At 35.7% G+C, this 25,587-nt stretch overlaps 1 protein-coding gene across 3 annotated transcripts; it reads left to right on the forward strand.

Moving 5' to 3' along the window:
• The first annotated feature begins 1,712 nt into the window (after positions 1 to 1,712).
• On the forward strand, positions 1,713 to 23,837 carry entpd1 (ectonucleoside triphosphate diphosphohydrolase 1). Of its 3 annotated transcripts, none has more exons than XM_081392349.1 (10): positions 1,713 to 1,973; positions 16,059 to 16,186; positions 16,290 to 16,407; positions 17,548 to 17,698; positions 20,754 to 20,913; positions 21,082 to 21,300; positions 22,043 to 22,294; positions 22,370 to 22,477; positions 22,575 to 22,712; positions 22,941 to 23,837. In XM_081392349.1, the coding sequence occupies exons 1-10, from the start codon at positions 1,958 to 1,960 to the stop codon at positions 23,148 to 23,150; spliced, it is 1,500 nt and encodes a 499-aa protein (XP_081248475.1). In that variant the 5' UTR covers positions 1,713 to 1,957; the 3' UTR covers positions 23,151 to 23,837. The 3 variants fall into 3 exon arrangements, with proteins under 3 accessions (XP_081248475.1, XP_081248476.1, XP_081248477.1); XM_081392350.1 differs by lacking the exon at positions 1,713 to 1,973 and adding an exon at positions 13,487 to 13,667; XM_081392351.1 differs by lacking the exon at positions 1,713 to 1,973 and adding an exon at positions 14,665 to 14,709.
• The last annotated feature ends 1,750 nt before the right edge of the window (positions 23,838 to 25,587 follow it).

Here is a 25,587-nt window from a genome sequence, read left to right on the forward strand (position 1 = left end):
CAAATGTTTCCTATGAACACATCTGTTATTTTTTCTCTAATCAGATATTTCGGTCCAATTACATTGTTCCAAAAAAATCACATGGAAACAAGATGAGGCACTTGATTACGTTACCATCCAAATACAGGGAATATAAACATACACCAGGAAAGAGTTTTCTGAAAGTTTAATTGAAAGAATATGCTGTTTAAGTCTGTTTCTGGGCCCCAGGAAGTCATTCAGACGATGCACTTTCTTTTGAGGAAAGTCGTATGGAGACTGAACTTCCAAAAGTAATGTATAATGCATTTGGTATCACAGAGGTCCTTTCTGTGTTCTAAGTTTAAAAGGGCAACTAGTTTCCACTTAGGGTGACCACTTTGCAATGCCTCAAAGACTTTTATTGTTCTAAATATATTCTAAATATTTCATGCTCACTTTTAACAAAAACCTAAAACTGCATATTATGACTTTGATCTTGTGTTTAATCTCTTTACTCATCTGGCGTAGATAAACTGAATATCTGCCCATTTAAAGGAACAGTTTACCCAAAATGAACATTCTGTCATCTTTTACTCATAACTCATATGACTTTCTTTATTCCCAAAAGAAGAAAGCAGAATGGCAACGATAGTCGCAATTTGCTTACATTGTCTGGAAAAAGGCAGTGAAAGTGAATGGGGAATCAGACACAACATAAAACAACACGGAAATGAAGACGTTCATTTTGGGTGAACTATCGCTTTAATTAGGAGCGGCTGATCTCAGGGAAGCTGCACATGTTCTTTCAAGATTTTAGAACAAAAAACTATTTTCTCTTTGCAGTAAACTGCAACATAATTGTTCTCTTGCATGCATACCTTCTTAAAATTCATGTCAATCAGTTCCATTGGTTGAGGAAGTGAAAATGCTGTACAAACGTCTCTCTTGTATACATATATTTTTCCAACATCCCCTTTTTCTTCAAAACTGCAGGCTCAAATTTTAATTAGTCCAAATATCAGAAGAGTTTTTCAGACAGCCTGAACCTGGTAAGAATACAATAATACACATAATATTATCATTTATATTATTCACATTTTAATATTTATATTAATTTATTTGATCTTATTTGTTACTATTATTTCATTATTAAACACAATACAATCAATTTAAAAAAAAAATACTTTGCAAAAATACATCATGTTCCCTATAGCTTTCAGATGCAGATGTAAAATAAAAACAATTTAAAATCCACGACTTTCTTTCTTCTGTAGAATACAAAAGGATTTATTTAGCAGAATGTCAGCAACTATTTTTCATACAATGAAAGTTGCATTTAAGTGAACATCCCTGCATTTATATACTGTAATACACAAGATGAGCCTAAATAAGCCTTTTATTTTTCACATCCTAAAGATATCATTATTAATATCCTATCAACCAACACTTCTTTCTGTCCCCAGGCGATCACCTGTGTGAAAGACCCAGACACAAACAGAAGAGAACAAAACATGGCTTTTGTTGTGTGTTGATGTTTTTTTAGAACTACCAAGGGCTGTAACAGAGCTAGTTGTAACCCAGAGAGAAACAAAAATGTCTTTGTTTCTGGTCAGAGCTCTGACAAAAGTGGTACAAACACGGTTAGTGAGGGAAGAGTGTGAATAATAATACTGTAAGGTAAGCTCTCTCTGTTTATCTCTCTCTCATGTACACACACACACACTCTTTGTCAGCGTCTTTGTTTCTTTCTCACACACCCACAGTTGAGAAGAGAGAGGTAACAGGCAGATCGTTAACATGGTTGGTGGCGGAGGGAGGGAGAAAGCTTGGCGACTGGCCCGCCCACTCATGCCCCCAGCCTTATAAAGAACCTCAAGGATGGGAAAGACCCTCTAAGAGAGCCGAGCCAAACACCCGAAACAGCACTTTGAGAGCTGGGTCGAGTCTGAAAGAGGGCGAGAGAGAAAGAGAGAGAGGATAATAGGTCGCTGCATTCATGGATGAACAAGAAGGTGAGTCTATGACAATATGAACTCACACTTCACCATTTGGGTTCATGCAGGGCAGGATGTAATTTAGTGGACAAAGGAAGGAATGAGCAAGAAGTACAGAACTTCAGGAAAATGTTTGGATCACATTATTTGGAACTGGAAATATACTCAAAATGATCTGATTTAGTGTTTTTTGCTCTAAATCAAGCTTTCTAAAGAAAAGATAGTAGTACTCACAAGTACTTAGATATGAATGAGTGGTCATTTATTCATCTTTGTGTGTTACTTTGGGCAGATAGTTCAGGAATTCTATGTTTTTTAGTCTCCTACATGCTTTTTATTAAATATCTGTTGTTCGCTGAACCAACTAATTAACTAGTGATTCAAATGACATGATTAGCATTTTGCAGCTTAAATCAGTGACATGATCTCAATGGAAACTCCAAAAAGGCATCATACGCCCCAAAAGGTTCTCCTAAAAGGCTTTAAAATGTTCTTTGAAGCATGCTGTTTTTTTATTAACTGTTTGACTGCCTGTAAAACAGTTCAAAAGTTAATGCATCATATTTACAACCTAAGAAGCACTATTGTAGATCAGGATAATCAACCATTGTTCTGAGATATTGCACTATATTTGGCTTAGACATGCAAATAAATAAGTAATGTAAATAAAGGGAGATAAAAAAAAAAATACAGCAATCGCCTGCAGGCTGCTTGGTCGTCTGAAGCATCAGGTTTCAGCATCTGGCGTCCATCTAACAGCTTTAGCAGAGAGTTTGTGCAGGACTGAGAGTGCCGAGGCAGCATCAGGAAGAGAGAGAGAAAGATTACATAACACCGAAGGATTTCTTCCTGAGAGTGGACAGGCCATCTGGTAACTGACAAAACATCCCACGTGTTACCATGACAAAAAAATGATTTAGTTAGTTAGTTAGAGCTGCAGTATGTCTCATGGAGTTTTGCATTCTTGCACGAGGCAAGGAATTACAGAAATGCTTTCGATAGGAGAAGTTCTGTTTCTTTCTCATGCTAAAATGAGAAAACATGTACTCACCGTCTTCCACTAAGTGCCTTGAGCAAACTAAACTTCCTGTATAGCTGACACAACAAGGTCAGAGATGTTCGTCATTATTCCAGTCATGCAGTTGAGGAAGTCCCAGCCCTCCCGCACACGGGGCCTCTTTTAGAAGCAACTGAAGTAATTCCCTTTTATTTAAAGGGCTATACTTCAAAAATCCAACGCATCTTTGGACAAGACAGGCTTTTCAAAAGTGGAGTTTGTTTTATAAAGAGTAGAGATAACAAATAAAGGAACACTTATTCTTTTTAAGTACTTATTTCAATTTGAGGTGAACTATAGGACATATAGGAAAATGTTGCATGCAAAATGGTTTCTTCATGTGGTATATTGCGTGTCATTGTAAATGGCATGTGAAGCTAAAGGGCTCTATACTCGCACGTTATTGACATCTCAATGACTGATACGTGGGTTGAGTGTGACATCAATCTTTAAGCTGTCCTCAGATGCGGTCTTCTCATGACACTATCCGTGAGAACATTTGTCATAGACAAACTGTGCTAGATTTAAAATCTATGAAGAGAAACATTTAGAAATTTTAAATAAATTAATTAAAACTATTAAATGACATCTGCACAGTAATGAATAAAAGCCGTTAAAAAGTTGTTCTGAGACTTACTGTCCATCTGACAATTGTACCTTTTCAAACATGAAAGTAGAAGATGTGAATTATTGACAAAATGTAAGCTTACTAATCAGTAACATGTAATCTTTACTGGAAATTCAAATGATCACCAACCACAAACCACTCACTAAAAGCTGATTAACATCAATTAGGTTTCGGTTCAAATTTACAAGTTAGGGCACATAATACAACTTGTGCTTGTATTTTAGTTGGCTGCAAAATAAAACAAAGTCTAATTTTTGAAAGACGGAAAGTCTCTGATAATTCAATCTGATGTGTATTTTTAAAATGATAATGTAAATCAATTAATAGATAAAGTAAATGTGGAATTACAATACATCTGTAACACAAATTAAAGGGATACTCCACTTTGTCTGGAAATAGGCTCATTTTACAACTCCCCCAGAGTTAAACAGTTGAGTTTTACCGTTTTCGAATCCATTCAGCCGATCTCCGGGTCTGGCGGCACTTTTAGCATAGCTTAGCATACATCATTGAATCAGACAAGACCATTTGCTAATGGTCGCTAAAGATGCTTCTCTCTCAAAAAAATGACCAAAGAGTTTCGATATTTTTCATATTTAAAACTTGACTCTTCTGTAGTTACATCGTGTACTAAGACCGATGGAAAATGTAAAGCAGAAAAAGCAGAAACTTTGCTGCCGTACCATGAGTGCAGCAGGCGTAATGATGTGACGCAAAGTTTCTTGATTATTACGCAGGAATGAGAGTATTGTTCCTAGCCATATCAGCCTAGAAAATCGCAACTTTACATTTTACATCGGTCTTAGTACACGATGTAACTACAGAAGAGTCAAGTTTTAAATAGGAAAAATATCGAAACTCTTTGGTCATTTTTTTGAGAGAGATGCTAATGGTCTTGTCCGATTCAATGATCTATGCTAAGCTATGCTAAAAGTGCCGCCAGACCCGGAGATCGGCTAAATGGATTCGAAAACGGTAAAACTCAACTGTTTAACTCTGGGGGAGTTGTAAAATGAGCCTATTTCCAAAAAAAGTGGAGTAACCCTTTAATGACTCTGCAAAGAGCAATCGCAACTGACTAAACTTTCCTTCTTAATTAAATATTTTGCTCAAGGCCAATTTGACTGCCAGGAAAAGCACATATTATGTGTCCTCCAGCGTCTCTCTAGAATGCTGCGCTTTCTTATTTAACTTTAAATGAATCAATCAAAATCACTGACATGCTCAAACAGATTGCAAGCATTTCTTCACACAACTGCATTGAAGACATGCATTTGAGTGGGTGGTTAAGAAATGGAAATGACTGAGCAATGAAAACTATGATTAAAAAAAGTATCTTGGACTACATTCTAATACAGGAAAATTACATGCAATATATTTCTGCTCGGGCTTGACTGGTCAGGTTTGAATGGAGAAAGATGCCACAGTGAAGGAAATATGTTTCTTGTTGTCAGAGATTAATGATAATTGTGAGGACATATTATTCTCTTTCACAATTAGGCTTCCTTTGGTTTGTGTGCTGAGATGTTTGCGTGTCACTCAAAATGTAACTAATTTGTTTGTAAGCAGAGTGTATGTGCCCTTGTAATCTTTAATCAAAAACAATTCCCCTTCCTCTTACAACATCTCTTCTCGGTTTCACTTAATTTTGATGGTCCCTTTAACACATTCTGTTGACCATAAGTAACTTGCACCTACATGTCTACTAACTCTTATTAGAGTGTTAGTAGTAGACTGGTAGGGTAAGAATAAGTTGACATGTAGGTGCAAAGTTACTTATAGTCAGTAGAATGTCTGTTGGAGGACCATCAATAAAGAGTTAGCAGGTATTAAGCAGACAGTATACTAATATTCTAATAAGACTTAGTTGACATGTAGTTGCAAAGTTACTTATAGTCAACAGAATGTTCAAAAGGGACCATCAAAATAAAGTGTTACCCTCTTGTCTTCTCTGATGATGCGTTCACTGGTGTGTGGGCGGGACAACCTGTCAATCACATAGATCACAGCAAAAGCAAACTATAACGATTCAATTATCCAATCCATTCCTGATGGACACAGTCAAGTCCCGCCCTACATTCTTTCTTGTTCGAAAAGCCGCTTCACTCGGGTGTACGTCACAATAGGGAAGAAAAGACTATAGTGACTTCCGTTTCATGCTGACTTTATGGATTTTAGATTTAAAATATATTTATTTAAACCCACATATTACACAATGTACTTCAAAGGTTAACAAAAAACGATTTCCAATCTTAAAATACATTAATGCATATAAATATATACATAAATCTATTATTTAAAAAACAATAATATTTATATAAAAATATTTAGATCGACAATTATGTTAAAAAAAGGCCAAAAATATTATATATTTTTGTAACTTTTATATTAGCAATACATTTCTGGACAGTATTGTTCATTAAGTAATACTAGTTTTAAAACTATATGGGATGTTCTATAGTCATTAGTCATTTCACAACTGGAACACAGACACGCTCACTTCCTCTAACCACAAAACAGCTCACAGCAGTTGAAATAAACATCCTTTTTTGACTGAACAAACTCGTGGAGGAAGACTGTCCTGTATATTTCTGAGGTGCTGAAATGTATACATCACACTTTACAAGGTCATTTAATACGCAGAGGAAATAAGATGGTGTGTAGTTGTGTAGAACTTTACATAGTCTCCTAAAAACAACAAAAATGGATGCCATAGTTAAGCCTTTCCTGTTATGACAAAAACATCCTTATCTTGGTTTATTATTGAGATCAAAGCTCAGATCTTAACTTTCCACAAACCGTAACGCTAAAGAAGAACACTAAGAGTTTGCATTGGCATGTCTCTCCTCCAAAGATGGTTATTGGAAGACATCTGCTGGGAATCTGTCCTTCTCAGACATGTGTTTGTGCTGACAAGCCCATGTTAACCAAAAGATCACACTGGCACGCGCTTCAAACATGGGTGTGACAAAAGCAATTCTCTCTTATGGAAATTCTGAGTGCAAGTTTTCTAAACCGCTAAACCAGACACTTTCAGTTGACTCATTTCTCAGTTCATAAGACTGAATGAACCTCATAATGTGTCATCTAAAGAGGCTTCTTGGCTCTCACATAAAAACAGTCTGATTGCTTTCAAATGGACTTTATTAGATAGCATAGTAAAGTGGCAAGAAAGGCACAGTTTATTTTATTTTCTCTCTAAGAAAAGCATTACACATGGATGAATGGGAAATGTACACTCAATGGAAAAGCATTATAAGTCTTGAATGACTGCTAGCTAAAAGGCTACAGTGAGGTCAAAAATACTTGTTATGACGAGATATTACAGGGTCTCATTAGTGTAAGCTCTGGATCAGGCCATGTTATTTATTCACACCACTTACTTTTGGCGAAAGGCGCTGTATGTGGGCTTCACACCTGTCAGCATGAGAGTTCGTTTCCAATTAGTGTTTATCGTCCAGTCTGCTTCATAAATCACATCTTAGCATATACTTCCCTGTTGGCAGATGCAAAAATTACACAATTTTGAAAGGCAAAAACATCTCCCTTTACTGACGACATATTTTAATAAAAAATAAATATTTCATTCATTTTTATTAAATAATAAGAATTTTACCTTTCATGTTGAATTCATTTCAAATAATATTTTAAAATATGAAATTTAGGTATATTTCCACAGGCTGTTTAATGAAGCTCAGAGGTGACATGAATAGCATATGAATGAAAAATGAAACGGGTAACACTTAACTCATTTGTTAACTTTAGTTAATGTATGAACTAACGATGAGCAATACATTTGTTACCATATTTATTATATTTATCTTTGTTAATGTTAAATTAGTAAAAATAAAATTGTTCATTGTTTGTTCATGTTAGTTTACAGTACATTAACTAATGTTAATACAGCATTTGATTTCCGTAATGTATTAGTAAATGTTAAAATTAACATTAATAAGATTAACAAATGCTGTAGAAGTATTGTTAATTCTTAGTTCATGTTAACTATAGTGAACTAATGAAACCTTAAAGTGTTACCATGAAATGATACTCTAAATATTAAACTAAAACTGCAAGTAGGTGGCGGCAATCAGTGAGTCATTCAGTCATTCATTCAACCTATTCATTCAAACAGCTCATTCATTCATCTTTATGGCTGTTTGAAAGTTTAACAGTGTAAGTATATTTTTTTCTGCACAACTATTATTGAATCTTTAATGACTGAATAAGTGGAGTTTACCTTTACAAGGTGGCAATTAGGGCTGTCACTTTTGTGAAAAAATCCTGTTTGATTTTTGAGACATAAGTGTTCATTGAATCGATTGTAAAATCGAAAATTGAAAAATAAAATGCCAAATATGGGCAAATCCACGGACAACTAACTGGCATTAGAACGAACGTAAAGAGGGCGCGCCGCGCCTGACACGCACAAGTCAGCAATATTTCTGATGATTTATTGGCGTGAAGTTTCGCGCACAATGACTAGTGCAACATTCTCGAAAAGCAATAAGCAGAGTGGACTGCCATAGCAGCATATATGAAAAACATTACCTTAGTCTTCAACATGGCTGTGTTTACGATTAGAAATGTCAAACAAATTTCGTCTACGTAGGCGATAGACCGTTGCCCGAATCTGTATCTGAATGCATGAGACTGTCTGAATACCGGGAAAATTCACAGTTTTGTAGTAAAAAGAGACACATTATGCAGAAGGATCATTGCTGTTATGCGTGTTTGTCAGAGCCTGCAGTTGCAAATGACGCGCGTTCGCTGCGGGCATAACATGACGAGCTGGACGCGCTCCGAGAAAAGACCGTTAAAATCGATTCCCTATTTTCGTTTTCGAAACTTGCGTTGGTTGGTCCGATCGATTGTGCAATCGATTTTCGAACGTAAAGTGACAGCCCTAGTGGCAATGTCTGATACACAATGATGAAGTGACGTTTCACTCATTGTCACCGCAGGCAGAAAACAAAAGAATAGGAAATATCATCAGCAAAACTTGAAATGGCTCAGACCGAGTACTGAACGCAATCAAATATTAGTGTCACTGATGGTGGATCTGGTGAAGAAGCTGTCAGCGATCAAAATATTGATTTTGAAGATGTTGAAAATGATAGTTTTAAGAATTTGTTTGAGATCATGAATGTGCTGGGAAATGAGCTCTGACGAGGACATTCAGTAATGAAACACCTTTGTGTGTTGCTCAGATTAATTGGTTCCATAACTAATCGCACCACTTTAACACGCTAAAGTGACAGCCCTAGTATAGAATATGTTGTAGTGACTTACAAATCCTACAAACTCATGAAGAAAAAACGTTTATATCACAATGCCATTTTATGCTATCAGATAGCTTTTTACAGATAATCCAGGTACTGGGTTTTTTTTTGTAATGTAAATCACATTTGAATGAGGAATAGAATTTCATTCTTTCATTGTTTGAAAGAAAAGCTACTGTGCATTTGATACATACTAACACAAAACAACCCAAAGACATCACAACTTGACACCTTTGATGTCATGCTTTCTCACGAACGTTTTGCAAGAACCACTGTCAGAGTTTTCTATGTAAGGTGTGAAGTAACACGTATCATTATTTGCCTTGTCTCAAGAGTGTCACATTGACTTGGATTACCTCATATAAACTTACTCAGGTACCTAAGGCATGTTAGTGCAGGTGAACCTTACAGAGAAGATATTAAACCTGATGTAACACGTTTAGTCACAGATTTAGACTACAGTGACTCTTCAGTCTGAGACATAATGAAAACTGTTTGTGCTACTATGCTTTCAAAGGATTTAGTATATGACGACATTGTCTCAATTATGGCTGATCTATGGAGGACTTTAGAGAAACACCGGAGATAGAAAGAAAGTCTGTTTACTTGAGAGCATGAGTGTGCTCTGACGTATCTCTTGCGTTCAAGTCAATAAAAGATTCACAGCTGAGACATAGGTTGCTATACAAACATCATTTCACAAAGAAACCTTTTTTGTTTGTGTTTCCCTTTTCTCAAGAGGAAATGCAACTCATAGTTTTGTAATAACGTTCTGTTAAGGCAAGCAACACGCCACTGGAGCCAAAGGTTGTTTTTGGCCACTGTCTCTATCAGTAACAACTTGAATTTGGCATAAACTTTTTGCAGTACAGCTCTGAGGTGATGCATTTTTTCTGCCTGGAAGAATGCAATAAACACAGTGTAGAAGAGTGTTTGTCCACAAAAGACCACTGATTGAGCTGTTTGGTTCTAATGTTATTTTGTAAGCATAACAGCGGTTCTTATGTTTTTCTTCGGCAATCTATACGTTCTGTCCTGTCAAGCAACATTCCCAAGAGGCCTGAAAAGAAAATAGAGGATGACTTGATCAGAAGTGAAAAGCATTTTCCAAATGTAAAGGGGTTGCGCTATAAGGGATTTTTAAACGTATTACCAAAGTTTTAAATTTGATACACTCTCAGAACAAAAGGTACAAAAGCTGTCGCTGTGGTGGTACCTTTTCAAAAGGTACACTTTTGTACCTAAAGAGTACATATTAGTCCCTCAAAGGTACCTTTTGTACCTTTTTTTCTGAGAGTGTAGGACTGCATAAAATAATAAGAATACTGCAAAATCATGCATGAAAAACACAGAGGCTAATGTTAATCTTAGTTTTCAGAGCAATAAAACTGGGCTGTTCAGTCCTAATGTAATATGTACTGTAGGTCATCATCCATGGTTAATTTACCATGGATTTCCTCTGACTTTAACTATCACAAGGATGTAAATTTAAGTTCTCGGTAAATCAGACAGTTCTTATAGCAATTTGATAGCTGCTTACAACCAATGCTCTTCTGTGTTTAAGAACTCCAAACTGTTCAGCTGTTTTCGGTTTTGTGCAATATGACTTATAACATATGTTTAATTCTGTGCAAAATCTGCTCAGTCTGCTAAGTCTTACATAAACAGACCAGTCTTATATTGATGTGACTTTGGACACTTAGCAGTGTTTCTTTGCTCCCTTTACATTGTACAATAGATAGCAACAGTTAAATAAGACCAGGCTAGCATTCAAAAGTAGTTAATACTTGAAATTGATGCATTCAATTGTTTGTAAGTGACAGTAAGACATTTACCCCCGATTTCACAGACAAGACCTAAACCTAGTCCAAGACTAAAATGCATGTTTGAGCTGTTTTAACTGAAAGCAACTTGCACTGACATATATTAAAATGTGTCAGTGCCATTGTTTTGTCTCAAGATGCACACCAGGCCTAATAAAGTTACACTTTTTTCAGATAAATGCTGTTCTTTTGAAATTATTCATCAAAGAATCTTGCAACAAAAAAACTCAAAGAATTAAGCATAACTGCTGTTTTCATCAATGATAATAATATGTTTCTTGAGCACCAAATCAGCATATTACAATGATTTCTGAAGGATCATGTGACACTGACGACAGAAGTAATGGCAGTTTTGCAATCACTGGAATAAATTATATTTTAAAATATATTACTGTTTAAACTATATTACTGTTTTGCTGTATTATGTTTAAATAAATGCAGCCTTGGTGGGCATAAGAGACTACATAAAAAAATAAAAAAATCTCACCAACCCTCTAATCTAACAATGAGTGTTTTCATTGTGTCCAGGCAACACGGCAGATTTTCCAAACACAAACAGGCATTCAGTTCAGGGAAGGAAACCAACAATAAGGAACCTGAAATAACACTTAAAAAAGACAGAGACTGATCACTTTCCATATGAGACTTCTCAGGACAATAAAAGACCCTGATGCACTGAGTAAAATATTTGGGTGGAATATCTTGTAAAGAGAACAACATAGTTTGTTCTGGATAACAGCATAATTATTTAATCACTCTCGTGTTGTTCCAAACCCGTATGACCTTATGTCTCTTACGGAAAGTGAACTGTATTCTTAAAGGCACAATATGTAACTTCTTTGCTTTAAAAATAGCAAAAATCACTATATCTATATTATATATTTTTTTTAGTTGTGTACTTACATTATCCCGACTGTTTCCAACAACTTTCAAACCAGGAGAAATTTGTAATTTAATTAGAAGACACTTCACGTTTCTTTATTTCCGTTTTGATGGCGTCATATCCGCGTTGTCCCTGGTTTCTGCTCGTATTGCCATAGCAACCAAAGCTTTCTGATAGTAACCAAGGTGACAGAGTAGTTCGCAATGTCTATCTGCACGCTGTTGTTGTTTCGTTCAAACATTATGGACCATGGCAAGTAGACTTTGGATAAAAAGGGAGAACTAAAACGAGAATCAATATCAGCGCTGTGTTTTCGAGATGCCTAGAGCTCCCATAGACAGTATATAAACGAGAGCTCCACGTCCGATACTTCACCGCTCCTACATGTACTTTATTAAACAGGTGAGCACATTTACATAAAACTAATCAATGTTATATAGTTCAACAATGATAGAAAAAGCCACCGCTCATCCGTCAATAGAGTCTTGTAGTGAGGTGCTGCTAAACTAAATCATCAATGAAAATTGTACAAATACAGCAGCCGCACACTCAAACACTGTGCAAAGATCAATTTATTAGCAAGCTTTCGGTCTTGCGACCTTCTTCATATAGTTCAACAATGATAAAATGTTAGAATATGATCTGTATGTTATTCTAATGTTGATCTAGCTTACTGCTAGTCTCATACAGACAAACTAACACATACTTTTCAACAGATTCAAATGCAGTTTAGTGTGCTAATGTAATGTTAGACCAGGTGAAACAGCGCTGCGTTACCTCACAAGTTTAATTTGTCTAATAAACTGACCTGTGAGTTATAATTCTGCACTTGCGTGTAGTTTGGTAGTATGAAATGTCCATATTCCTTTTATATCCGCGGGACTCGCGTCGCGTGTGGAGCTGATAGCTGTCTCTTAGCAATCCCGAACTGATCACAGTCATGATAAAAACATCAATGTATTTACTCATCCATAAACATTATTAGATCGGTCGGCTTGACGTTGACGACAAGATCCACAATTCTTAGCAAATGGTGCGTCATCAAACTACGCCTTTGTTATTGTAAGAGGCTAGCGACCCCTAGCGGCGAAAAAAATTACTGTACGTTTAAATCTGACCACTTCTCTTCATGCACTGCATTTATGCAGCAGATTCTATTTTCCCGAACAAAAAGCACTGCTGTTCTAGTAGGGAATACACAAAATCGACTTGCCCTCATTGCATTCACTTCTCTGAAACACAAAGGGTGAATTTATGAGGAATATCCTGGGAATTTCTTTTCCATAAAGGAATGAGGCTGTTGAGCTATAAAGATGACATAAAACTGTCATAAAATGAATTATTTGCTGTATATTCCAGATCTTCAGAGAAACAGACTGGAATTTAAACTGAATTTTAATCTATTGGTTGAGCTTAGGGAACAACAGCTGAGCTATTTGGTCTGGAAAATAACATATGCTGCTACATGCAGTGAATGAAGGAAAGTGGGTATTTAAAAGTGAGTTATTTCTGTATCTCTATATAGCCTACTGTATGCATTTTAAGAAAAATTTAATTCTGAAAAAAAAAAATAGTTTGTCCATGCTTTACAGTCTTCAGAACTTTAATGCTTCCCAAACACTTGGATGCCACTGACTTGCATGCCAGACAGAAGCTTCAGTTCCTGAGACAGATCTGTATGCAGCTCACACACAGGTTCTCTAAAGTGATTCACTTCCAAAACGAGTGCACGACTCACTGCACTAGGGAATTCCGCTCACTGCCGCCCGTGACGTCACTGCAAGCCTGCATGGCTCCACATGCACAATGGGGGTTTCCCCAAAACCACACGCATATTCTTACCAAGCAAAGCTGCAGTTACGCTCACAGGTGTGATTAGTCGTTACTCAAATATTGAAATCCTGGTACTGATTCTTGATACTGAAAAGTGGGTAGGAATCGGTTAACACTCAGTTCACTGGGACTTACCACACAAACCTCGACAGTCGTTGACACACCGTTCTCCGCGGTTAAACGCCCTGCGCTTGTCCTGATGTGTACTGGTAGGTGAAAAGCGCAGCAAGGCGCGCGGATTGAAATGCTTAAATCCTGGCATTTATTTGTAACTACTTTCCGCTTAATTGCATGAAATCATGCGAACCTGTCCTTTTCAGCAAACCTTATCAGATGTTGCTTTATTGGCCTTGCAAGGAATAGATCTAGGCCTAAACTAATTAGCGTGCAGGGGAGATCTGTTTTTTTTTTTTTTTATGTGTGCCGCAGAGTTTGAGTAACTGAAAACATGATCATTTTAAATCTTGTGCACAAATGTAATCAGATTTACTTGCAATTCATTGTGTCATCATACCCCATCACCACCCTTATTTAATTAATTTTAAATATTTTACTTGAAAATGGGATACGCCAGAACAAATCAGCCTCTAAAAAATTGTGCTGATGTTATACATTAGATTTATATTATACCAGAACTTTAATTAAAGGACAAGTTCGGTATTTTACACTTAAAGCCCTGTTTACAGATCGTATCTGATGAAATAGAACGGGTAAGATTAAAATTTGGACACATGCTCCTGTCCCGAGAATTTTAGGTTTATTTCGCTTTCCCCCCCACCCCCACAATGGATGTCTATGTGCACTGGAACATTCATTCCTAAAACACATTAAACTTTCATTTACAAAGACGTGAAACTCACCGAGTGGTCAGGGGTGTTCACTGGTATGTTCACTCAAAAATCGCTGAAAATGATGCATTCCAACAGGTTTTATCGTAGTTTTTGTCCAACTCCATTGACTTGTATTCAAAGAGCTGTGTGAGGTACGGTATTACTCCGCCGCTGCTTCTTCTGCTTCTTCTGTGTATTCAATGAAATGCCAGCGGTTTGCTTGCAATTGGCAAAGGTGCATTATCGCCACCAACTGGGCTGGAGTGTCTATTATTCAAGCTCTCAACGGAAGAATCTACGGGTGTGAGACGTTTGGAAAAATAGATCCACAGTTTTACAACGAATGGTAAAACACCTGTTGGAATGCATCATTTTCAGCGATTTTTGAGTGAACATACCAGTGAACACCCCTGACCACTCGGTGAGTTTCACGTCTTTGTAAACGAAAGTTTAATGTGTTTTAGGAATGAATGTTCCAGTGCACATAGACATCCATTGTGGGGGTGGGGGGGAAAGCGAAATAAACCTAAAATTCTCGGGACAGGAGCATGTGTCCAAATTTTAATCTTACCCGTTCTATTTCATCAGATACGATCTGTAAACAGGGCTTTAAGTGTAAAATACCGAACTTGTCCTTTAACATGATCATCACGAATTAAATTGAGACAAATGTGAAAGAATTATGTGGGTTTTTTTCCTTCTTTTTTTCATGTTAATCATTTAGAATTTGATTATGTGTGGACCTCATGAGGGAGGTGGTCATGATAGTGATTTCATTTCTAATTGGTTAAATTTATGTTGCTATAATCATTACTGCAACATTCCCTGTTCTCCCTATAGGCTGAATTAATTGATGTACAAAGTTGGGTAGCTGATTTAAATAAATGAAACAATCAAAATAATAACATCACAGAGGTTTCATAAACTTATATAACATATAATTTAGCCTTTTTTTTAATCATCTCATACCAAAATAATTGAATTAGTCACTTGGAACGCAAAATTCACATTCATTGCTGGAATCACTTTTCCCTAGCCTATTCATTTAGCCAAAATGAACTATCAATCCATCCATCCATTCTCCACGCAGCCTGTCCTACATTATGCTCATGGGAATTCTGAAGCCTATCCCAGCATTTTGGGCTAAAGACAGGGAAACACCCTAGACAGATGTCCTGTCCATCACAGAAAATACAAACAGGATATTTTCTTTATTTCAAAGTTATTCATTGGAGCAAGGAACATTCTCCTGATCTGTAAAATAAATACATAAATCTAAAACACGAATGAAGGGCCTCTTAGAGGGCTTTATTGTATACACAGTGGGGAGACAGCTGTAATGCCCAGCAGAATACACAGTGCCATCATGCTTTCAATCCCTGTTTGTTTTTCCATTAAAATGACAGTGGGTTTTACTGTTTGATTTATTTTCTTTTAACACCTAAAAAGCCACACCAAAACACAAAAAGTACTTCACAAATATTATTAGACTGCATTATAGATTTTGAAAAAGATTTTTTTTTAAACACACAAGATGTATAGATTGCATTGAATGCAGAGTTGAATGCTATTGACACCAGCCTGTATTGCTGTTGTGAATCATTTAAAAGGCTACTGTACAGTTCTGTAACACAGATATGAAATACATGTCCTTTTTAGTTAACATTTACGTATTTTTTCAGCTCACACTGTAAAAAAGATTCAAAGAGGCTGTTAAATATTATCATAAGTGTAAATTGTCAACCTGCTCTCTTTATTATCTCTTTTTAGAAGTAAAAGTCAAGAGCCCCTGGCACAAGCCAGTGTTCATCTTTCTGACTCTTTTTATCATCCTGGGGTTCGTCATCATGGTGTCCATTTCTGTCGTCCAGAACAAACATTTACCAAAGAAGTACAAGGTATGACTGACACTTTGAGTGAACCATTTACTGGTTGTTAATAATCAATCAGATTTGATTTGCACAGACTTCACTAATGCAGTGGTTCCTGTTCACTTGACAGTATGGAATAGTTCTGGATGCAGGCTCTTCGCACACCTCTGTGTTTATCTATGAATGGCCTGCCGAGAAGGAGAACAACACAGGCATGGTACGGCAGATACGCACCTGCAATGTAAAAGGTACATGATCCCTAATTTACTCTGCAGAGGCCAAGATCTGGATTGGATTTCAACTAAAACTGAAAAACTTAAAAATAATTCTGGATAAATTAGTGTTTTTTAACTACAGGAAAGGGATAGTCCAACTAAAAAATGAAAACTATAATCATTTAGTCTGCTGGTGCATTCAAGTCATGTTGAAAAGATCGTTTTTATGAGTTGAATGCATATGAACGCCACCACAAAGCCGTAAATACAAGTGGGAAGCTTGGGATTTTCTTTAAGCCTCGATCTTTATGAGTTCGGGTCATGGAATTCCACAATTTTTATACACTGTAAAAAATGAAATGGTCAATAACTTATGACAACATATGTTTTTACATTTCTTTAACTCATCAAAATAATTTAAGCAATGTTCAAAGTTGAAAATGACTTAAACATCCAAGTTGATTGTACTTTTTAAGAAAGCAACTCTTTTTTTTTTTTGTATATGTACAGTATTTAGCAGTGACATTGTCAGGCTTTTTTATTTACAACAAAATAAGCTAATTCAATGCAAAAAATATAGTAGCATTGTAATATAACAACATAATATGTAATAATAATTTTTACATTGGCTTCATAAATTAATTAAAAACATTAAAAAGCAAAATGCACCATACTGTATTTTAATAAGGTTCACCGCCATCTTGCTCAGACTAAAGTGACTTGAACGCACATGACGTCACAAACACAACTTCCCAACTCGTAAATACAAACTTCCAGGAGGACTTGAAAGCACTATGTGTGACTTTTTCTTCCGTGGAACAAAAAAGTAGATATTTAGTAGATTGTCCAAGCTGCTCTTTTTCCATAGTCACTGATTTTTATTAAATAACGACTTGAATTTCAGCCTTTTCCTCACACAAAGCTATCATATGTCTTTCTGAAGTCTTGAAAAATACATATATAATAATTCATATATTTATGGTACTTTTTGTTCTTCCTAATGCTACTTGGCAGCTCCTGGTCCCCATCCACTTTCATTGTAGCGCAGTTTAGACAGTCTGCTAAACTTCTTCTTTGCTATTCCATGAAAGACAAAGTCAGGAGTTTAATTTACTATTCCTTTAGTAGTTTGTCAACACCACATAATTTCCAACAACATTTTGCATACTGTAGGCAAAGGCATCTCCAGCTACAATGCTAATCCAGAAGGGGCTGGCAAATCTCTGCAGGAGTGCATGATGGACGCCAAGCAAATAATACCTGCTTACAGACACGCAGAAACCCCTGTGTACCTGGGAGCCACAGCAGGCATGAGACTGCTCAAGTAATCACTTTTCAATATTCTCAAGAATCAATAAGGGAGTAGGGGAGGTATTAGAGAATAATTTGGAATAGAACTCTAAGTACTCATATGAAAGACTTATAAATCAATGATGAATTGTCTTTATTCTGTAATTATCCTACAGGACAAATGTTTGAAATAATTAAGAATTAAGAAAAGAAGAAAAAAAAAATGTTTTTGAAAAAAGTCTCTTATGCTCACCAAGGCTGCATTTATTTGATCAAAAATATCATTAAAACAGTAATATTGTGATTTTTGTTCTGTGATGGCAAAGCTGAATTTTCAGCATAATTGCTCCAGTCTTCAGTGTCACATGATCTTTCAGAAATAATTCTAATATGCTCATTTGGTGTTCAATTATTTAAATAATTTATAATGTTTTTTGTTTGTGTGGAAAACAGGATTATTTGATCCTGATTATTTGATGAGAAAAGCATTTATTTGAAAATAATTTTTAAATGTTAAATTTTAAAACATGAAATTGAAAACAGTTATTTGATTTTGTAATAATATTTCACATTATTACTATTTTTACTTTATTTTTGATCAAATAATTGCAGCCTTGATGAGAATAAGAGACTTTCAAAACCATTAAAAATCGTAATTATTCCAAACTTTTGACCAGTAGTGTATATAATGCAAATGATTTATTTGAACAATTTTATTAAAGGGGTCATGACATGAGAAATCAAATTTGCTTTGATCTTTTGACATATAAGAGGTATTTGTCCTATTAAAATAGTCCTATGCAAGTTCCAGAGCTAAAAACATCCTCCTCATTATAAACAAAGCTCCAAAAACAGCTTGTTTGGATATTGGGGGACTTGTGATGTCACACGAGCCAATGTATTTGCATATGCCTGCTCCCAGAGGAAGACATCGACAAATAGTTTTACATCATTGTACCATAGGCCCCGCCCTCTAGTGTTCAGTCACTTAATGGCTGACACTTGCCTACACCGGATGTGAGCATCTTGTCAAAAGCAAATAGAACCCATTATAATCACTGACACTGTCTACAGTGGATACAGTGTACAGATGCCCATTCACTTTACTCTACGCGCTTAAAGGGATAGTTCGGCCAAAAATGATATTAAACCCATGATTTACTCATCCTCAAGCCGTTCGAGATGCATATGTCAATCATTTTTCAGACGAACACATTTTCAGTTATTTTAGAAAATGTCTTAGATCTTTCAGTGGTTATAATGTCAAGTTATGGGGTCCACCTCCTTCAAGTCCCAAAAATGTGCATGCATCCTTTACAAAAGTAATCCATCCGGCTCCAGGGGGATAAACGAAGGCCTTCTGAGGGTAATCTGTGCGGTTTTGTCATAAAAATATACATATTTAAAACTTTATAAATGAAAATAACTGCTTCCAGCAACGGTCGACGCGCATTCACGGGAGATGGATGCCGGCGTATGACGTAGGACATAGCGTAGGAAGCGTCGTGACGTAGAGAGCAGAGCAAAACAAAACTCCACTCAGGATTTCCGTGAAGAGTTATTTGATTTAGCTATACTTAAGTTTTTTATTAGGCTTAAAATGGTTCGGGTCTGCATCTACCCTGGATGCTTAAACTTATTTAAAACTGTAAGGTTACGCGAGCGGGCGTCAAAGGAAGATGCACCAGTAGTTCTACGTCACGACGCTTCCAACGCTAGGTCCTACGTCATACGCCGGCATCCATCTCCCGTGAACGCGCGTTGACCGTTGCCGGAAGCCAGTTATTTTCATTTATAAAGTATTAAATATGTATATTTTTACGACAAAACCGCACTGATTACCCTCAGAAGGCCTTAGTTTATCCCCCTGGAGCCGGATGGATTACTTTTGTGAAGGATGCATGCACATTTTTGGGACTTGAAGGAGGTGGACCCCATAACTTGACATTATAACCACTGAAAGATCTAAGACATTTTCTAAAATAACTGAAAATGTGTTCGTCTGAAAAATGATTGACATATGCATCTCGAACGGCTTGAGGGTGAGTAAATCATGGGTTTAATATCATTTTTAGCCGTACTATCCCTTTAAGTCTGCCGAGAAGAGGAAAAATGGAAAGCTAAATAGAAGCCTAAAGAAACGTTCACTTTGACGCATTCTGTTAAAACAGCTCATTTGTGTCTCTGTACAGACTTTAGAAGGATACCAGCCTCAGAAACAAGTGGATGGTTTATTTTGAATGGTGTCCTGGATCGCGTCAGAGGATTATATGTTTGTTCAGAGAATTTGACCACAGGTTGTTTTGTAAACGAGGCACAGTGTATTGGAGAGTTCGCAAAGAAACTTTTATTGACAGATGAAGCAGTCAGCTGTATTGGATCTGACAGCAGCTGTATCGCAAATCAAAAGTAAACCATTTCATAATGCTTTGTCTGTAAATTACGGTTTTATATGTTTTCAGAACACTTCCTTGCGTGCAATAGAGAGTGGGCGTGGATACTGTTTCCTATGCAATTTCATTAGCCAATCATAACAGTGGTCATTTACTGACAAGATTTAAAGGGATAGTTCACCCCAAAATGAAAATTGTCATCATTTACTCACCCTCAAGTTGTACCAAACCTGTGTGAGTTTCTTTCTTCTGTTGAACACAAAATAATGTATTTTAAAGAATGTTGGTAAGAGACAGTTGATGGTAGACATTGACTTCCATAACAGAAAAAAATATATACTATGGAAGTCAGTGGCTACCATCTGTCTGGTTACCAACAGACTTCAAAATATCTTCAACAAAATAAAGAAACTCATAAAGATTTGGTACAAAAAACTGACAGGGTGAGTAAAAAAATTATGACAGAATTTTCATTTTTGGATGAACTATCTCTTTAAAAGAGGCGCCCAAACTGATCATTTCAGACAGGGGTCAGAATGAAGGTTGAAATCATTGTTTTTCATTGTTTTGCACCCAACACAATTATATATGTGAACCTCATGGAACATATTAAAATAATAATAAAAAAAAAATCTAAGCCATGATCATTCAATTAATTGTTTAGAGATGAAGTTCAATAACATCTATTTTCTCAAGGATGGAGGATGAAACAGCCTCAGAAAAGGTACTGGCCTCGGTAGAAAGTTCACTGAAGCAGTACCCCTTCTCCTACCAGGGAGCTCGTATCATTTCTGGCCAAGAGGAGGGAGCTTTTGGATGGATCACCGTCAATTACCTGAGCCAAAACCTAAATAAGGTATGCTGTTTTTTTCCGTCAGGGTTTAGCAACATTTCAAATCTGTAATTTTTAACCCAAAGCTCCGCTCCACACAGAATTACAGTGCAGAATACAGTGTGAATTACTTATCTAGCATAAGAATGAACAGTGAAACAAACAATGTCAGCTCCTGTTTTTCTCATGCAGCCCACAGGGACTCTTGGAGCTCTGGACCTGGGTGGCGCTTCTACTCAGATAACCTTCATACCTCAACAGGAAATTGAATCGGGTGACAATTCTATTGACTTTAGGCTGTATGGAAACGATTATCACCTGTACACCCACAGCTTTCTCTGTTACGGAAAGGACCAAGCTCTCAAGCTTTCTATGGGCAAGAAATTAATGTCAGCACATGCTGCTAGCAAGGTATGCTTGTCATTGCAATTGAAAAAGTGTGTCGAATCCATAGCTGTGTGGGCTGGTCGCGATCCTTTCCTAGTCCAATCTTAATAAATATATATGTAAATAAAAGGTGTAGACTTACTTAAAATGCCCCTATTGCATATTGTATAGAATTGAGTGTTGCATTGAGGCAATATGTGTACAGTACCATTTTAATGCATTTACTGTACATACTTTATGATACCTACATTGCAAAGCCATTAAAATATTTTACAGCAAACAAATTTAACTTAACTTTAATTTAACTTTTAATTGAAGTTTTTTTTCTGCATATTTTAAGTATATATATTAGGGCTGTCAAAAGATTAATCGCATCCAAAATAAAAGTTTGTGTTTAAATAATATATGTGTGTGTACTGTGTATAATTAAATTTGTATATATAAATACACACACATGCTTGTATATATTTAAGAAAAATGTGTAATTTATATATAAAAAATTTATATTTATATATAACATAAATTATATATAAATATATACAGTATATGTATGCAAATATTTCTTAAATATATACATGCATGTGTGTGTATTTATATATACAAAATAATTATACAGAGTACACACACATATATTATGTAAATGCAAACTTTTATTTTGGATGCGATTAATCGCGATTAATCTTTTGACAGCCCTAATATATATAGACCACACTTGACTCTAATACTATTGTATCTTATATTCTTAAATATTTTTTTCTTCCCTAAGACAGACCCCATTGAGTTAAGGGATCCTTGCTTCCACCCTGGATATAACTTCACCAGGACAGTTCAAAGTGTCTTCGATACCCCTTGTATGGAAGCAGCGGACATTCCAAATAGAAATATCGCTCATGTGGGGTTTGGGAATTGGTCTCAGTGCCAACAATCGATCAGAAAGGTTTTCAATACCAGCCGTTGTGCTTACTCACAGTGCTCTTTCAATGAGGTTTTCCAGCCTTCTGTTGATGGAAAATTTGGGGTAAGTTTGGATAAATTTCAATGGCTGGTTTCAAATCAAAACTAGTGTTAATAATCATGCTATTTGATTTTCTAGGCTTTTTCTGCTTTTTTCTTTGTGATGGACTTTTTGAATCTGACCAGTGATTCATTAGCTATTACAAAGCAGAAGCTGGCAACATACTGCTCTACTCCATGGAAAAAGGTGAAATGGTTTATTTACTGTCTTTGAAAGATGTTTTAAAACGGTTGCATTTTGTTGGGACAGGATGTCTAAATGTGAACTTGCTTGACTTTTATAGATTGTAGAAAATTATCCATCAGTAAAACAGAAGTACCTTTCAGAATACTGCTTCTCAGGAACATACATACTCACCCTTCTGGAAGACGGATACAATTTCACCTCTGAAAACTGGAAAGACATCAGTTTCATTAAAAAGGTAAGCATGGTGTAAATTAAAAATTATTTCTCATCAAAAAATGCAGTGGCTTCAAAGTATTTAGACACTTAAGACATGTTGAAAATTTATTTTTAAAACATTTAATGTAGGTTTAGGTATGAATTAATACTATTAATCCTGAATCACTTTTTTTTACAGTAAAATTAATTGCAAAAAAATAGTTTTGGGGCCACACATTGTGTTATAACTCCTTTCTTTTTTTTGCAGATAGAAGACAGTGATGCAGGCTGGACATTAGGTTACATGCTTAACCTGACCAACATGATCCCCGCTGAAGCTCCTGACACTCGCCTGATGCCTCATGGGGGATACGTAACATTTATGCTCCTCTTCACACTTTTTATACTTGGTCTCTTTCTTCTGGCCTTCCTGTATTTCCGTAAGTCCACTAGAAAAGCCCAGAAAGGCATAATTTAGATGGATATTTTGCTGTGGTCTCTTAATACTGAATGTTTATTTCTGCAGAGATACAATATGGTTTGAATTTATCTAAATGTTCTTACATTTCAAAGAATTTGGACACCATACCTCATGTGAAGGATAAACAGGTTTTGTGAGAGAGAAGGGTTACAAGTTCCATTGTCTGCAACTCTATTCCCATTTGTGGTTTTTGTGACCAAATAAGTTTTATTAAAAAATCAAGTCATAAGTACAGGTTTTAGTTTTGGGGGAGCTGGATGAAAGAGGGTTGCTGAGCCTTCTTAAAAGTTAAAGAGTACTTATATTCAATATATTGTGTGCCTTTTAGTCTGTGTGAAAGTTATCCCAATTTATGGAAAAGAACATATCTTCTTGATGCCAGTATCTTTAACTTTTTTACTTGTTATAAAGAAATGTCTGTGAGATCAAAGGTCTCTCGTTGTAGACCTTATTTTGCATAATGTTCATATGAATATCACTGGATATCATTGTTTAAGCATTGTTTTCAGCATAGCACTTTTTTTTTTTACGCATTGCAAAATGGAGAGACATTTTGCTAGGTCTGTCATTGCATGTTTTTTATTTTTGCTGTTTCTCATTTTTTATTGCAATGTTTTTATTTTATTTTATATAAATCGTTTTTACATACAATGATGTAACAGAAGTAAAATAATCCTTTGTGCTAAAAACATTTGATCATGTCTGCTTCTGTAAGGCACATTCTGTACACTGTCAGAAATAGGGGTACAGCAGGAGTCCATTTCTGTCCCCCAAGGTACATATATGTACCTTTTTGAGGGTCAAAAAGGTACATATATGTCCCCAAGCATTAAAAGGTACAAATATATACCGTTTCTTTTAAAGGTTAAGGTACAATATCAAAAGACAGCCTCTGCTAAGTAATTTTTTTTTTTTTTTTTTTTTTTAAGGTTTTAATGATACCTTAATCATTTAAGGTATATTTTAACTTATCACTATATTTGAGTAGCCTTGAAATAAAGGAAATAAAATTTTTGTAAGTCAATTTACTGATATTAAATACTGATAAATATTAAACACAGCAAAAACTCCAGTGTTAAATGAACTCTCCTGGGAGTTGATTTGGCTCCAGACACAAGAGTGTTAAAGTGTTAAAATATGAATGTTAAAATAACAATCAAGATTGTTAAAGTTAATGATCTAATTAAGTGATTAATTGAGTGATGATTGACCATAATTGAAGACACCTGATTATAACAAGCAGAATCACTGAAGGAGAAAATATAATTTTTTAAGACACCGTTATGGTGATCAGTGTTTGTTTGAGTTGGGCTCTTGACCCTTAAATTGTTAATTTTGCAAATTGTAAATTGATTTTGCTTGGTTGTTGTATCTGAGTTATAACTGCCAGATGAACAAAGAGAAAAGTTGATCAGGTGGTGTTGTTTATGTTTTGACATAATCATACATTGCCTGAATCACTGAACTCATTTAAAGTCTAATCTCAGACTTAAATTTTTATTGTTGATCACAGCATCACTGTGATACTATAGCATACGATCCAGAAGTTTTGAAATAATCTAAAGGATTTCTTAAAAGTTGTTCTGATAAAACAAATCTTTCTTTTAGGCACACACAGACATCAAGATTCAGTCTATGAATCTCAACAATGGTGACAAAAAGAATATTCAATTAGGGAAAGGAAATAACAGACAATTCAGATCATAATTTATTCATACCGCAATGCATGATGGGAGCCATGAATGAGTTTTGATCGGTGGCAGCCACTGCAACATGCTTTATTATTGTCACCATTGTTGAGATTCACAGGCTGATTATTGATGTCAGTGTGTCTACATAAAGCACTTTTCAAAGTATTTTGATCAGAACAACTTTTACGAATATTTAGATTATATTGAAAATGCTGAAAATCTTTTACTGTAGAATCACAGTGATGCCGTAATAAACAATAAACATTTAAGTCTAAGATTAGACTTTAAATGAGTTCAGTGATTCAGGTCAAATTATGATTATGTCAAAACATAACCAGCACCACCTGATCAACTTTTCTCTTTGTTCATCTGGCAGTTATAACTCAGATACAACAGCCAAAAAAAATGTAAAGTTAATGATTTAAGGGTCAAGAGCCCAACTAAAACAAACACTGATCACCATAACGGTGTCTTAAAAAATATATTTTTTTCCTTCAGTGATTCTGCTTGTTAACATCAGGTGTCTTCAATAATGATCAATCATCACTCAATGAATCACTTAAAGGGATAGTTCACTTTGAAAATAAATTTTGGTATGTTTTAGCTTACCTCAAGGGCATCCAAGATGTAGGTGTCTTTTTTTCCGCAGTAGTTTCAATTTGGATATTTTTAGGTCAAACCGTTCTTGTCTGTCAGTCATATAATGCAGGTCGATGGTCACTGTATCAAAACACAAGCACAGA

This window comes from Scardinius erythrophthalmus, assembly GCF_964197995.2.
Source record: "Scardinius erythrophthalmus genome assembly, chromosome: 18".
Classification (NCBI taxonomy): domain Eukaryota; kingdom Metazoa; phylum Chordata; class Actinopteri; order Cypriniformes; family Leuciscidae; genus Scardinius; species Scardinius erythrophthalmus.

Coding starts and splice junctions, on each gene's coding strand:
- entpd1 (XM_081392349.1), top strand. Junction 21,301..22,042: donor CAGCACATGCTGCTAGCAAG/GTATGCTTGTCA, acceptor TTCTTCCCTAAG/ACAGACCCCATTGAGTTAAG. Junction 22,713..22,940: donor ACATCAGTTTCATTAAAAAG/GTAAGCATGGTG, acceptor TTTTTTTTGCAG/ATAGAAGACAGTGATGCAGG.